This window comes from Myotis brandtii, unplaced genomic scaffold (genome assembly GCF_000412655.1).
Source record: "Myotis brandtii unplaced genomic scaffold, ASM41265v1 scaffold1077, whole genome shotgun sequence".
Lineage (NCBI taxonomy): Eukaryota > Metazoa > Chordata > Mammalia > Chiroptera > Vespertilionidae > Myotis > Myotis brandtii.
This window is the reverse complement of record NW_005353666.1, coordinates 1573686-1590358: the sequence shown is the minus strand read 5'-3', so window position 1 is coordinate 1590358 and position 16673 is coordinate 1573686. Positions and strand designations below refer to the sequence as shown.

General features: G+C 43.8%; 1 protein-coding gene across 7 annotated transcripts in view; it reads right to left on the bottom strand.

The window, feature by feature from the left end:
* The window catches only part of PDE10A (phosphodiesterase 10A), a 216532-nt gene that overhangs the window by 35088 nt on the left and 164771 nt on the right, over positions 1–16673 (bottom strand). For all 7 annotated transcript variants that reach the window (XM_005857164.2, XM_005857162.2, XM_005857165.2 and 4 more), the window contains 4 exons: positions 15304–15432; positions 10183–10211; positions 9306–9426; positions 8354–8403 (listed from right to left, as the gene is read on the bottom strand). In XM_005857164.2, coding sequence (XP_005857226.1) covers positions 8354–8403; positions 9306–9426; positions 10183–10211; positions 15304–15432 — 329 coding nt within the window. The remainder of the gene's footprint in view (positions 1–8353; positions 8404–9305; positions 9427–10182; positions 10212–15303; positions 15433–16673) is intronic.

Here is a 16673-nt window from a genome sequence, read left to right as displayed (position 1 = left end):
GTGCCTGTGAAAATATACTTTAAGTGCTTCTATTTTAAAGTATTTAAATACAAGTTACACACGTTAAAGATTTTGAACATTTACAGTGCTATATAGAAGATGATGAATAACAATTTCACCCCATTTCTTTTTAAAGAGGCCAGGAATCGGAATCCCTGTCTGTAAGTGGCGATCATTCTATTTGCATATGGCAGAGGCGGCAAGGCCTTTGCTAGACCTACTGCCTCTCGTCGCAGTAATTCCGTGTGCGCCAAGACTGGGTGGAGCATAGAAACAGGAGTCAAGAACAGGAAGAGAGATGATTTCAAGACAGAAATTTACAGGATACGGTATATTTAGCTCGAAGCGGTGGTTTTCCCAAGCCCCGGGGAAGTTCATCATGAGGAGATGCTGGGCAGTGTTCCTGTCTCCACCGATGGGCTCAGGAAATGAACTGCGGGTGAACCGCGAGGTGCAGACGGCTCTTGAGGAGCTTCCCGGCTGGATGGAGAGTCAGTTCCCCAGCGAGCGGTGCCCGCAGCAGCTCTGACTTACTATCGCGGTGCTGACCTGGTTGCTTGTCGTTTTGGATGACTGTGCTCTATGCGCATTAAGAATGGGTTTAATAATATCTTCACATCATACTTAAAACAGGACAAAAAAGCAAGTCTGAAAAAACGATTTAGTGGGAAACAGAATAGACTCACGATTTATCTTAAATACCTAATGTTTAATGAAATGGGAATGTGTGATTCATTACCACCAACTAAACTGGCAATTCTACTTCCCTTGGTAAACACTTGTTCTCATTTTTCTTTCCATATGCAATTCAAAGGTCTCTTTATTCATGAAACTTCATTTTATGGGAAGGCTTTAACTCACAACCAGTTAAACTTCAGAAACTTTTTTAAGATGAAAAATTATTTAGGTGTGCCGTTATTTTTCCTAGGAGACACTAGATGGCGCTAGGTAGTAAATGAACTTAGGTCCATGAAGATGGCATGAGCTCACACGCACCTGGAACTGGAAGTAGATAGGTGACTTTGTTTGCACATTTCTTAAAAATAAACCTTCTAAAGTTTATTGCACAACTGAAAAAGCCACACAATTACTGTAAACTACTGGCTTCAAACTGGCTGCTAAAACCAACAGGCGAACAGCTATCTAGGAACTTACTTGATGTATTAAAAACTATTAATGTATTATTGGACTCTACCAGGTGTTCAGCTTTTACAAAGAGCTCTGATGGATAACACCTGAACACTAATGATAACACCATGAAGCACGCCAGGTACCAACCAGCTGGGGCATGTGAGCAGGCATGAAAGAGAAGAACTATAAGACCACTGAGGGTTGAATTGAGCCCCATCTTAATCGTGGAAACGCTGGTTTTGTCCCACAGCGTTTCTGGAGCACCTGGCAGTGACGTGCCAGGCATTGCTCTGGCCGGAACTCAGTGGCACCCGCTTCCTCTCCCAGCTCCCAGCTCCCACAGGTTCACTTCTTCTGCCCCAAAAGGCCTTTGTTTTCCCTTATCTCCTGAGCGAGGTCTTCCAAGCTCTGCTCAACGGGGCCAATCAGCCAAGCTGCTTTTAATGGGCCCACTCCCAGCACCCCATCCAATGCAGGGACTCGGGGCACCGCGGGCTCCTCCCTGATCACTTCAATGACACGTGCTGGGATTTAGTGTGGACTTCCCCGTTTCCCTTCTGGCTGCACATGCCTTGATGACAGAAAGGACTTGTTCTTTGCTTTTGTATGCTCTGCATGTAGCAGTGTCTTCTGGTACCTTGCAGGTGTTTACAGCGGGTTGTAGAATGAATAACATTCTCGTAACATTTAAGCAATGCAGGTTAAATGAACGCTTAGAAAATGTAAAACTCTTGTCAAAGTCACCAAGTAGTGAACTGCACTCACAAAATCTGCCTCCAGAATCAAACTCCTGTGAAAAGCTATGTAAACAGTGTGTTGAATATACATCCTGCTAGTTTTTAGAAAAGCCTTACTTTAGCACTGGTTTCAATGTCTTCCACTTACTGGTCTACTACGTTTTCTATCATTGTTTGCATTAAATAGAGTGACTTAGTTTCCTCGAAAACTGTCCATTTTATTTAGACTTTCACTTTTATCAGTCCAAGTACCCTCTCGTATTTTCACTGTAACCATTGTTTTGCTATTTTTTAAATTACTAGGCATATATACTGGTTTTCTCTTCTTTGTTAATTAGGTTAACAGTGGCTTATCTTAAAGTACTTGGAGTTCCTTGTGTATACAGATTTTTTTTTCTGTGTCCATAGGTTAAACTGGTCAATCCCAAGAGGCAGGGATTTTAACTGACGGCCGTGCTTCTGGTATCCAGGACAGGGTGTGATCGAGCCCAGTAAAAAACATGTCCGAGCAATATATCCATTTATTTTTGTTCTCTTATTTATTATGTTCCAAAAATGAATAAAAATGTTTAATACTTTAAGGATGTGAATTTTCCACTGTGAACTAAGTTTGTTCACAACTTTAGCAATATTGTAATCCAAGTTCATCAACACTGTTCCCTAAATATTCCACTCACTATATTTTTTTTTCTTTGTTCAAAGAGTAACTGGGCTTATTGTTAATGTTTAAATATAAAGGTTTAATTTCCTTGTTTTCAGCCATTATGGGGACCTGAATTTCTTAAATAGGGGCTAAATACATCAATGTAGGATATGACTTAAAGAAAGGGAACCCCGAGTTGGTAAATCCTAAAATAAGATACTGAATTAAATATATAACGTTTTTGATCTGTCAGCAACTAAAAACACTCCTGCATTTTCTGCCCATGTTCTGTGACTGTTTTGTGTTATAAATTTCAATGTTCCAATGTTTACTGTGTAAACTTCGGGGGAGCTTGACCTTCACTGCAGACTGAGCCCTCCACGAATCAGGTGACCTCCTTTTCCAACCTAATGCTTCTCTCCCTCCAGCTCAGCTCTGCTCTTGCTCTCGTGGCACGTGCTCTCTCTCCTCTGCATCTCTCGGGAGCAGGTTTGCTCCAGCTGAAAGGTCCTTTTCCACTGGGCCTGCTTTGTCGACATGTCCCTCTACAAAACAGAAGGAAGCCGTGGGGGGGGTTTAACCTGACTTTTTTTTTTCTTTTAATAGGTGGACCTATTCTACTTGTAATTTTGTTGTGACATATTTTTATAATGAGTTTCATAATCATACTTGATGTTTTATTCTTAGTGTTTTAATGCTATTTAGCTTGTTTTCTATAACTTTGTGTTTTCTTTACATTTTTCCTCTCTTGTAATATTAATGCAGATATTTAATTATACTACTGAAACTTCTGATATATTTAAACTTATGTTTCTTGATACATCAATTTCAGAAAATTATTTCAACTCATTCTCATTCATGAAAAAAAAGAATACTTTTATAAGTATAAGAATTTTATAATTCCTTCCATCTCTATCTCAATCCATGGTACTTATTAATCTACACTTAAAAACTTTATCTCAGTCTATTTAGATTGCATATTGTAATTTTGTCACCAAAGCATATACATTTTGTTTTCAAAGTAAGTTATTTAAGAAAAGCTTTCTAACTAACTATGATTCAAAATCCATACTCAATCTTTAAAAACATTGATAAACGTTGTATAATATGGTAACTTTCATGTGCAAAAGGAAGGAATGTAAGGAAATATACATGCATCTGCTCATCTGTGCAAAGAAGTGTTTTATTTTATTTTATGGGGTTATTGGCTTCCATTGCAGAAGTATGTCAACATCTGTTGCAAGCAATATGGCAGATGAGATCATTTGACACTCCTGAAAAGAACAACTTTAAAATGATGTAAAGGCGGTGTAGAATAATCTGCAGACCTTTTATAATGCAGTGCTGGGCTGAGGAGGAAGGAGGACCCACAACCATAGAGAAGGAAGTGTGGACAGGGATTCTGTGCGTAAGCCAACCCCAAACTGGAAGTAGCAACCACAGCTCGCCGTCTCGACGTTCCCTCGGGAAAGCCGCCTGAGGACCCGAAGACGAGAGGAAGCCTGGTCCTCTCCAGGGAAGGCTCCCGGGAGACCCTGCCCAGGGCCCCGCCGGCAAAGGGCTGCCCCAGCGGAGGCTGAAGGGCAAGCACACTCAGGGCCGCAGGGCCCCACCCGGAAACCAGAGCCTCTGGCATCTACTGCTGGAGCCAGAACGGAACTCTCCTCTGAGAAAAGTCACTGTGCGTCACGTGGGCGGAGACTGGAAGATACACCGCTTTGTAGAACGAAAACAACTCAAGTAGATGATTTGGTTTAAATGGTCTTGGATTGGCCACGCCTTCCTCGGGTGATAGGCAGAAACAAATACATAACCTGTCTCTAGGAAAGAAACCACAACATGAGCTTAAAGAAACAAATACGTGCCCTAACCGGTTTGGCTCAGTGGATAGAGCGTCGGCCTGCGGACTGAAGGGTCCCGGGTTCGATTCCGGTCAAGGGCATGTACCTTGGCTGTGGGCACATCCCCAGTGGGGGGCGTGCAGGAGGCAGCTGATCGATGTTTCTCGCTCTTCGATGTTTTTAACTCTCTATCCCTCTCCCTTCCTCTCTGTAAAAAATCAATAAAATATAATTTTTTTTAAAAGAAAATAATTTAAAAAAAAAAGAAACAAATACATAACCTGTCTCTAGGAAAGAAACTGCAACATGAGCTTAAAGAATACCCACTGTGGCCCTAACCTGTTTGGCTCAGTGGATAGAGCATGGCCTGTTGACTGAAGGGTCCCAGGTTCGATTCGGGCCAAGGCCAAGTACCTTGGTTGTGGGCTCGATCCCCCAGTAGGGGTTTTGCAGGAGGCAGCTGGTCGATGTTTCTCTCTCATCGATGTTTCTAACTCTCTATCCATCCCTCTCCCTTCCTCTCTGTAAAAATCAATAAAAGTATATATTTTTTAAAAAATACCCAATGTAAAAGGCCCAAGGAATAATATGATTCATAGTTAAAACTGGAAAACATAAAACACATGAGGAAATAAGTCACTTTCTATAAAAGATGGAAGAAATGAAAGCCAGGAAGCTGTAAATTCAGAAAGAATATAAAACAATATAAAAAAGGTATAATTCATCTATTTCAAGAAATAAAAGATAAGTCCAGGGGATATAACACTATCATGAAGGACTGAGACAAATGGAAAACAACCAAAAAGTAACTATCTAGTCAATCTACAGAGATGACATAGACCAACGTGAACCCTTTATCCAGCCACAGCTTCTTTAGAGAGCGTGTGAAACAGACACATTCAGAGAGGCAACCACGGCTTCCAGCACAGGTGCTCGTTTAGGGAAATCCCAGGGGCCAGAGGAAGGAGGACTCCAGATGGGAGAGCAGAGATGCAAGAAGTGAGAGCGAAGGGCAGCTGCGGACACAGCTAAGGAGACACTCAAGGGAACTTCACAGTGTCTCCCACCCACAGACACCGGCTGTGGAGCAGCCAGGGCCTCGCCCCCACGTCCATTACACAAACGGGAAAATACAGCCCCCCCCACCCCGATTCACCTCCCAGGAGACCAGCCCTCTGCCTCCACGAAGCTACGTTCTACCACGCAAATCACAGCTACGTGGGCAATGACAGCCTCCCTGAGCTCCGAGAGGAAGCAGGTGCCATCAGGAAAGTATAACAGGGTGTGACCCAGGAGGCCATAGAAAGCTGCCGTCTGCTGGGACCCCTGCTGCCACCCCAGGGGTCCGCCGTGGCACAGGACACAGCTTCCCTCAGGTGTGGGGACAGCAGAGGTGCAAGGCCCGGGACCAAGAGAGAACACAGCACATCAGCTGACCTCGGGAGTTTAGGGCGAGGAGCCAGGGGAATGCGGAGAGGATGTGATGTCATCCTCGACCAAGTTACAAAGGTGGATGGTGAGTAGAGTGAGAGGATTCTGATCTACATGGTAACAGCTTGGCTCCTGTAGATGCAACGCGCTTTCTAATCACACAGTAGAGGAGGCTACTTCCCTGAGGTCAGCGTAGAAAGGAGTCTGCAGACCAGGAAGTGCAAACACAGCTGAGTAACTAAGAATGTCACTCAGCTGTGCTTTCACTTTCCGCCCGGCAGGCATGGCTCAGGGGTTGAGCATCGACCTATGAACCAGGAGGTAACAGTTCAATTCCAGGTCAGGGGACAGGCCCAGGTTGCAGGTTCGATCCCCAGTGGGGGGAGTGCAGGAGGCAGCCGATCCATGATTCTCCCTCATCATTGATGTTTCTCTCTCTCTCCCCCTTCCTCTCTAAAATCAATAAAAATATATTTAGCCCTAACCGGTTTGGCTCAGTGGATAGAGCATTGGCCTGCGGACTCAAGGGTCCCAGGTTCGATTCCAGTCAAGGGCATGTACCTTGGCTGTGGGCACATCCCCAGTAGTGGGCGTGTAGGAGGCAGCTGATAGATGTTTCTCACTCATCGATGTTTCTAACTCTCTATCCCTCTCCCTTCCTCTCTGTGAAAAATCAATAAATTATATATATATATATATATATTTTTTTTAAATACAAAAAGAACATGGGTCCGGAATCTCGATCCCCGCTCTGAGAGCCCAGCCCTTCTTGGGGCTCCCACACACTATGACCCCCTGGCCTCTGGGGCCACCCTACCCCCCTCTGCCAACTAGGTCTCCCCATTGTCCTTCCTCTGAGCAGAAGAGGCTTCCTAGAGCGGCGGCCTCAGTGTTGGGGTTCCCATCACTTCTTTTTAGGTAAACAGCCGGAATGCTGAGGCCCAGGTCCAGGTTTCAGCAGAGAGTCTGAATGGCCCCAGTGTGGGTCACAAATAGCTGTGGCTGAGAGACGGGTGACATGGGGACAACAGGCCGGCGTGGCCAGCCCTGCGGGTGCAGCTCCCGGGGAAGGAATCGAGAGAGGCAGGCTCCCTTCCACCCGGAGCTCTATGCCCGGCAGTAAGTAAGAATAAATGCAATCATACCAGAATTTTCTAAAAGGAATTCTCACTTTTTAATAAAACTCCCAACATTTAGAAATAAAAGTTTAGAATGGACAGAACACAGTGAGATCCACTGTTTCTTCAGTATCTGAGCCAATCCCAGTGCCACGGGCCTGGGAATCTAAGGCAGGTGGCGGCAGCAGTGGGACCTGGGTAATGCCACTCAATAAGCACTCTCGGTGGTGCTGACACGAACGGCACCAGGAAAGATGCTGGCTGAACACAGAAATGGCTGAGGAAAGGTCCCTGAAGCCCTTCCAGTCCCGTAACGGTGACTGCAAAGCAGAGCGCCCAGGCTGAGGAGGCGCAGGGTCCCCGCGAGCTAGGGAAGTCAGCCGTCGGCACTGCCTGCACCTGGCTTTCCTGCCTGCCCTGCTGTGTACTCACGAGACCACCACAAACCCTCGGAGCACTGCGTCTCCACTCCCATCCCCGTCTGACGTCACATGAACAGCACAGGGCCCTGCGGATCACACTGCAAAAATACACGCCAAACCTCAAATCACAACACCTAATGCACAGCGGGAGTGTGCCAAATCCATTTATAACTGAGTTGCATATATTTAAGCTCTGAGTGTAAGTATCGTCAGCTCAGAACATCCTCCTAAAACATGTGTGTGTTTAATGCCGCAACAACACTGAGAGGCCGGGAACTGAACACCGTGAGATGCTCTGCAGGACGCCCGGTGAACCAGCGACACGGCCGGTCTGCCCCCGAGGAAGGCAGCGCAGCCACGCCAGGGCCGACCCAGGCCCATGCAGCTCAGGGAGTCACTGCCTACAAACTCTCCCAGAACTCTGAGTCGTCTTCAACAATCTAGAAGTCACATTTCATTCTATTTCTTAAAAAAGGTTCTTTATTGAGAGGGAGAGGGAGAAGCCTCAGTGTGAGAGGGGAGCATCAACTGGCTGCCTCCTGGACTCCCCCTACTGGGGACCGCGCCCACACCAAGCAGGTGCCCTGCCCTGGAATCGACCAGCAGCCTTCCAGTGCAGGGGGCTATGCTCCACCAACTGAGCCACACCGCGGCGCAAAAAACCACCTCACATTTTAACAACGCGGAACTTTTGTTCTCGTTTTATCCTGCTGCAGATTGTGTGCAGAAAGGCCGGTCCACAGGGATGAAATAACTTCTTCACAAAACCATAATCTAGAAATGTCATTTGTAAGGTAGACCACACACCAAAACCAAAGCAATCGATCAATTATAAGACTTTACACCTCACTGTTGCCATCTGGTAAAATTCTCGGCTGGTAACAACCACATGTAGAAACAAACGGTAAGATGAATTTCAAGCATTTCATTCCAATATGTCTATTACGTTGTTAACATCACAGTTTACTTTTCTAAAAAGCTTATAACATTTTCTTAACTAGGGCGCCAAAATCTAAATGTAGATACTTACATTATTGCACTCGCCAAGGAAATACAGTGCAAATCCATCCGCTTTTGTGGCTGCCAAGGCAATGAGAGAGGAAGAGACTGATGGGAACAGAAGACACAGCACGGGAGCCCTCGAGGCGAGGCCTCAGCACCGAGACTGTCAACGGGTTTCTAACAGTCACCGGTCGTGCGGCAAACTGAACAAAATGGTCTATGGCGTCACTCATTTACATAATTAGAGCGTTTTCATTTACTTCATCAGCCACTGCAAAGTTTAAGATGAGCAGTCAGCGTACTATGTAATAATGTATTTGTCAAACTTGAAAATCAGAATTATTGAAAAATATTTTTAAAATCTGAGTTATATTTAATTTTTAAAGTATTAAAAATACTAGAATTGATTTTCATAATATTGAATAACCAATATAAGCATCAGCCAAAAAGAATTCTGCTCGCATCTGCATCTCCTCACTGAGGAGAAGGTGACTAAACTTTTCTAAAACTGCTTCAGGGTCGGCTGACGGCAGCTCCCACAGCAGCGAACAGAGTAAGGCTTAGAGGAATGCCCCGAATTTAACTCCTTTCCGTCCGTGTGGCCTGTCTCTACCGCAGCTTTCTCATCAGTCAGATGGTCATAATAGTATATAAAGTTGTCACCTGCCCAAATAAGTTTAAAATGCTGCTTCTTCCTTAAAATTAATGACTTCTTGTATAAATGTGATTTAGTTCAATAAAACGATACAAAGAAAGCCAGGTTTGAATAGGAAGGCACAGTACATTCCATTAAACTTCAGGCAGATGCTGGTTTTGGAATTCAGACAGTTTCAGAATAAAGTATTTTCACTTCAAACGTAGCCCATGAGTCGAAGGAAGCACATGGCGCCCTCTGCCCTCAGCAGCACATGGCTGTGCCCTTCTCTGCCCAGCAGCGGTGAGCGGCCGTCCTCCGTCCTCCGCCCGAGCCGCGGTCTCACCTGTTCTGATGATGCTGCTCAGCTCGTACAGCAGCAGCTGGTTGTCCCCGCCCGTGTCCAGCCGCTGCTCGATGTAGCTGTTCAGTTCATACACGACTCCCTGCATGTTCGTATCTTGGTACTTTAATAAAAACATACACGGCACAATTAAATAGAATAGAATAAAAATTCCTTCGTTCATAAAACATACTCTGTACGGCTTTACATACTCTTACACAGCATGGTTTAATATAGTCTACGATAAAACAGGACAAAGTAAAACTGCTATGAGCTACTTAGAATTAGCATAGACCCCATGCATGCCTATTTATATCAAATGTCACAAATCGCAGCTGTGTTTCTCAAGTTTTACATATAATGCTGCCGGCAACTTCATCAGTGAAAATGGTCCAAGTCTGCCAAGTGAGTGAGGCATCGTAAGAAAAGCCAGCCTCACGCACCACCTGGGGGAAACCGAGTATCAGCATCCGGCCTCTGCCTCAATGCGGCTGCCACCCAGTCCCACCCCCACTCCCCACCTTCACAGCCACTGCAGCCAGGGCCGTCCCACGGCAAGTCCAGGCCCTAGGAGAAGGTGGCAGCCGAATCTGCGCTGCCCCCAGCACAAGCCACGCCGGGTCTTCTGTAAAATCACTGAGAAGCAGGCTCCTCACAGCAGCTTCCCTGAGCTCCAGCACACTCCCCTAGGCCCCTTCTCCTAACACCAGCCCGGGTGAACTTGGAAAATAAAATTCTGTCACTCCCGGCTCCCGCTGCACACAGCTCTCTGATCCCTTGTCCTCGGCCCCCTGGCCCTTCAGCACGGAGCGCTCTGAGGAAGCAACAAAAGCATGCCTTTCCCTACGGTGGTCGAAGAAGTGAGGTTCCCCGCACTTACCCTGCTGACTTCCTTCGGCACCGGCTCATCTGGGGGAGGGAGAGGAAGGGAAAACACAATTAGAGCTCGGGCAGGGTCATTCCATAAACAGAAGGCTTCACTGCAATGCTTCCTTGTATGTAATCTAAGAATCTGGGTCTTAACATCTGTAAAATAAGTGTTAAACATAGGAACTATAGAGCTAGATGTACATATGACTTTTGGAGAGACCTGACATGACCCGACTTGCTTGTCACTTCACCATCATCTATAAATGGCTGTACCTGCAAACATGGCTACACTGTGGCTTATTCAAATATGCGCACAGAAAAGGGTGTGCAACATTTGCAACACTCTAAACAGCACAGCCCCCGTGAACATCGGCAGCACCCGAGCACTGGTGACGTCAGGGCGGGTTCCGGTCTGAAACAGGACAGGCCCCTCTCCCTGCGGGGCCGGCCACATGGCAAGAGCATACTGTGTGACCAGCAGGGCACGAGAAACAAGCTGGCCCAGACCCCATTTGAAGCCACTGGCTCTGAGTGTCCCAGCCCAGGTCACTGGCTCTCACACAAAGAAAGAGTGTGTGTGTGGCCTGCCCAGGCCCGCACGGGGGCAGCCTCCTGTTTACACTGTGGCTCTCCAGGGCTGTGGAGCCATCAGGAAAAAGGCAAGGATGCCCACTTGCAACACTTCCACTCAACACAGAGCACAGAAGTTCTAGTCAGAGTAATTAGGCAAGAACAATAAACAAAAGGCATCCAAATTTGAAAGTAGTAGTAAAATGATCTCTGTAGTGATACGATCTCACAGGTAAAAACCTGAAGATTTCACACACACAAAAAACACTTAGAATTCAACAAAGTGATCATATTCAACAAGTAGCAAGATAAAAAAGTGAGCACACAAAAACCAGTTGCATTTCTATACACTAACAACAAACAATTCAAAAAGGAAACTAAGAAAAAATCCATTTACAGTAGCTTCAAAAATAATGCAGCACCTAGGAATTAACCACGGAGATGGAAGACTGTACAATAAAATCCACACAGTATCGGTGGAAGGGGTGCCAGGAAACAAGAAGGCACAGCCCTGTCAGGGACTGGAAGGCAAGGCTGCCATGGGTCGCAGGCACCTCCATCGTTTATCCAGAGAAAATCCGCAGGGGAGCCTCTAGCAATTGAAAATAATATTTAAAATAATCATGGTAATATAGTATTTCTCTTTAGATTACATACGTAATTAGTCCCTTTACCATGCTCAACAGCAACAAGGCCATAGCAGAATAAAATTACAGCTTCCTTTAGAGAATGTATCCTTAGGTACCAAAGAACGGCTCATTTTCTGTGGTAAGCAATAAATAAATTAGTCTAAAGACGATAGTTTCCAATTAATATAAAGCCTATATTTTAATATAATGTGCTAAGAAATACAACCTTATCTTGCTATCAACCCTGTGTCAAAATTAATCTCATAATAGACATGAATGCTTTTAAATTATTTATTCACTCATTCAATCTTTTATTCATTAAGTGAGATTTAATGTGGCCCATTATGTCCAACACTGCAAAAGATATTAGAGACGCAGCCAATGCATGGAGAGCTCTGTTACTAAAAGGGATTAAATGATTCCTTCTTAAAATTTAAAAGCTAGTACACAAAATCTCTCTCTATGAAATGGAAGCGAAGTAGGATAAGTATGACATAGGGGCACTTTTCACACGTATTAACACCAGTCTCAGACAGACTCAGAAGACTCACAGACCTCCATCAGAGTGAAATTCAAATCTCACCAGAGACAAAAACATGAGATAAGTTGGTCAACATATAAAAGTACTCCAGTAAAAGCAATTAACGCCAGCATTTCTCATTCTAGGGTGTGACTTAAGACAGCACGAATGTCACTCAGAATTCTCTGAAGCTGGAAGCAACTGAATGTGCTTCAGCAGAGAAATGGATAAATATCACTCAGCAGCACAAGGCACACACCAGTGATACGCGCAGCCACATTCTGCTAAGAATTCAGAGGTGGGCCCCACATTTCAATGTAGAGTTGTCTGAACCCAAATATATTTACCAAACGTTATAATATTGCTAGAGACACTGTCTTCTAAAAATCACGGCTTTATTCAATCCACAAATTATGGGAGCAGAGCAAATTATTGAGAGTAAATAGAGAGCACAAATGAAATGACAAAAATACATCACTGGAATCCAATAAAAAATATTTTCTTACTGAAATGGTAAGGCTGGGAGAAGTATCATTAACAAGCCCATCTCAAGTAATTCTCATACATATTGAATTTGGGAAGTGAATATGGTTGCTGATCTGTTTTAGACGAACTCTCTAAACGAAAAGCATCAGATACACTCTCAAATGTGGAGTTTTGACTATGATGGATCTAAGGACCCTGGGCTTTTAAAACCCTGAGCCTGAGATCGATTGCAAAAACATTTATAATTTCCTGAAGGCAGACCCTTCCTTTCATCACTGTCGCCTCCTGGTGGAGGTGTGAAGTGTGGGGGCAGCCTTTCCTGGGCCTGTCTGCTGGCTGCCTGGGCTGCATGAGTCACTGGGGATCCTCTCTCCTGGTGGGCACCAGATTAGCACGGGGGCTTCCCTTCCTGAGTCTCTTCTCCCAACACACACTCATGTTCTACCACGTGCCACAGCCAAGAGGAACAGTTACCTACTCCACTCGGAAAGATGCCACGAGGTTCTATGAAAGTTTCCAGCAAAATGTTACTCCTTGATAGTTCACCAACACGGGAGAGAGACCGTTTTTGCTTTGGTTTTAAAGACTGAGCTACTGTGCTAAGACATCTGCAGGTACCTGGCTAGCATGGCTCAGTGGTTGAGGGTCGACCTAGGAACCAGGAGGTCAGAATTAGGTTCCCAGTCAGGGTACATGCCCGGGTTGTGGGCTCAATCCCCAGTGTGGGGGTGTGCAAGAAGCAGCCAATCAATGATTCTCATCATTGATATTTCTATCTCTCTTCCCTTCTCCCTTCCTCTCTGAAATCAATAAAAATAAAAAATTTAAAAAATTTCTACTTGCTAGATATTTTCAAATACACAGTCAACAAATCTGAAATAATCTTATTGTTTATCATCTGTCTTCCCTATAAGAAAATGACTTTGAGGGGATCAAGTTTATATATTGCTTATTCCACAATTACATACCCAGGTATTCAATAAATATCTATTTGTTGACACACTGAATGGCAAGCTAGAGCAATGAGGAGAACCTGGTCACATTCCTGCTATAGTCACCACTCAAATAAATGTTTCTAGAAATTATTATCCAACCTTTGGTTAAATAATCCAGGCCAATGTTAAATCTCCAGGAAGCTTTTAAGGGATAGATGGTGAACTCGTTTGCTTTTAGTTCAGATCAAGGTATATGACACATTTTCTGGTTTTGTATTACAAAAAAAAAAAAAATGATATGATAGTTCTATTTAAGTGAAAGTGTAATTTCTGTATCTGAGAGAAGGTTTTTCAGAGAAAGGAGAGAGAGCACCAGATGAAGTTCCAAGTAAACCATTTCAACGACCTGTTTTTTCCTTCCTTGTGATGTGTACTAACAGTCACTGCCCCACTCATCAGCGTCCTCTCGCTAAAACCATCTACCATTGCAAACTGATTCATGCCCTGGTCACTGAATCGCCTACAACGCACACATGAGCATAGAAAACATGTCACATACAAAGCAGAACAAACGCTATTTAATCTGCAATTTAGGAGCATAATTGAAATCTCACTCCTTTCAAGCATGAAATATTTGAATGAATATTAAATCTTATTTCTAGAATGATGGACAGGCAAGAAATACATAACAGATACATTCTTTGAGTAAAAAAAGAAAAAGTAACTTCATGTATTTGATGAAACATATTTAAGGCAGCTGAAAGCACCAATATTTTTATTATTAATTATTTGACATTTATAAATACACCAATAGCTACGTGGTCTGCTACTGAATAGACATAGAATTATAATAAAAAGTATTGGCCATAAAACATAGCACTGCTGCTCATAATTTCTATTTTTTATTGCAGAACTTTTTCTTTCTTTCTCTTATAGAGACATAAATCAGTCTCTATGCGGTCTCCACTTCCAGTCCTCGGGTATGAGGGTTCTCTCCTGCGAGTTTCCAGTGATATTTAGGAAGTTTTTCTGTGTTTTAGCTGTAATGCCAGTTTGTTCCCGGGAGCATGTCCGTGCACATCCGCTTACTCTGCTGCCATGTTTAATCTCCGCTGCCCATAGTTTTTAGATCATTTGAGTTCCATCAATCCCTCTCTTGAATACCAAATGCAGAAACTTCAAAACCAGAGTCAGGAGCATCAGCGCTGAGCACATGCTAGCAGCACCCGCCTAACAGCACAGCATCTCAACAATGATCCTTCAGCGTTAAATATAGCGCTTTGCTACACTACACACATTCCCAGAAGAACAGTATTTATTTTGGTGTTTTTAATATAAAAGGTCTTCGTTTATTTAAAATCATATTTAAAATTAATTTCCACTCTGAAACAATATTCTTAGAAATGAATATTTGGCCAAATGCAATTTATATAAAACCAAAATTATATGACATTACTCAGATCCTCATATTAATATGTGCATTCAATCTGGCAGGAAATGGACTTCACATCCCTCCTGAGCCCACATGTCTTTTTTCATCAGAGCTGCCTCTTCCGTGGACGGATCTGAATGACAATCTAATGCCAAGTCATCAGTTTTCCTACTGTGCCCAGGTAAAAACTGCGTGAAGACTTCTTTTGGCAAAATATATTAACATAAATATCGCTGTGCAATACAAATCATTTTTTAGAATCATTAATAATCATCATTAAATAAAACCAAGTCTAACATTGCATTTTCAATGTGTTCACATCTAAATAAATTTTCAAGAATTACCTGTCAAGATACTTATTTTTAGTCAAGGATCTTTCTTTTCTGTCTAGTCCCCCTCACTCTAACATCAAGTTATCTCTTTAAACAGAATAAAACGATCACAAAGCTGACAAGCTACTATCTGTCTACCATGTTTCCTTTCCAGCGTGTATTAAATGCCTGTCCTTTGTCACCATAAAGTGGAAAATAATCCACATTCAGTCTGAACGAGATCTCACCTTCTGCTTTGTTGTTCTTCCTCCTCAGCCATTTCTCTACCGTCTCTGTACTAACACTTTCAGATACAAATTCATCTAATATCTGAGGGTGAAGAGAAAGATATGCCTTCACTTTTTCATCTGTCAAACCTGTAAAGGAATTGAAAAGAATAAAATTAACCCATATGACATCTTCATATACATAAAAGACATAATAATACTAACTGATTTAAAATATGATAAGTACAGGAATATAAAGATACGTATGCACACAATGGAGTAATGCCCAGCATAAAAAGGGAAGATGTTCTGATACACGTACCCCATGAAGAAGCCTTAAAAACAAGTCAAACAGGCCAGTCCGAGGACAGACATTCACCCTGCCTTTCCATCCACACGACATGCCGAGGGGCAGATGCACGGAGACGAGGCATTGAGGGGTCCGGGCTTGGGAAGGGGAGGATGGGGAAGTGTTGCTTAATGGGTACAGTTCCTCCTGTGAGGGAAGGCATGTTCTGGAAGTAGAGAGAGTGATGACTGCACACCGTGAGTACAATCAACGCCCCTGAAGGGCACATTGGAAATGGCAAAAATGGCAGTTTTCTGTTATACATGTTACCACCATAGAAAACAGAAAAAGAAGTTAGAACCTCAGTGATTTAAAACTTCAGACATTACATCATGAAACAGCTGTGTTCCGACGGTCCCTGGCAACGTTCCACTTGAACTGAGGCCGTGTCCCAGCTGCGCAGTCACGCCCTACAGAGTACTCATGTGCGGTGTGTGCACAGCCACCCTGGGTTTAATACCCCCGGTAAAGGACGCTCTGTAACAGCACCAAATGGGAGAACGTGCCAGGGGCACATGTCAGGTCCCGGACATGTTTCATGAGTACGTTCTTATCATTGATTGTTTACAACACAAAATCGACCCTTGCTTGGGGCACTGAATCTGTCTGTGCAGAGTCATCGTGAAATGTATTCACCGATATTCTACGTCCGCCGTCTATTTCACCGAAATAATTTCCTCGTCTAATGACAGCTGCCCCTTAATACACCCAGGATTTTCAAAGCACTTCCACATGTTTTCATACTGAATACATAAAATCACGTTTTGCACTTGGTGCTTCTGTTGCTATGCCATTTTGTGAACTCCAAATCCCAAACAGGTTACCCACAATTATTACTCAGTAACGGTAGTTGTTTCTACTACTGCACCCTCACTGTAAATTAGTCAATAGAACTGCCATCCTTAGGGATGGTTGGGTGAAACAGACAATAGACAGATTCTACTTTGTAAAGAAAAACGTAGCCCTAACCAGTTTGGATCAGTGGATAGAGCACTGTCCTGAGAACTGAAGGGTCCTGGGTTCGATCCTGGTCAAGGGCACA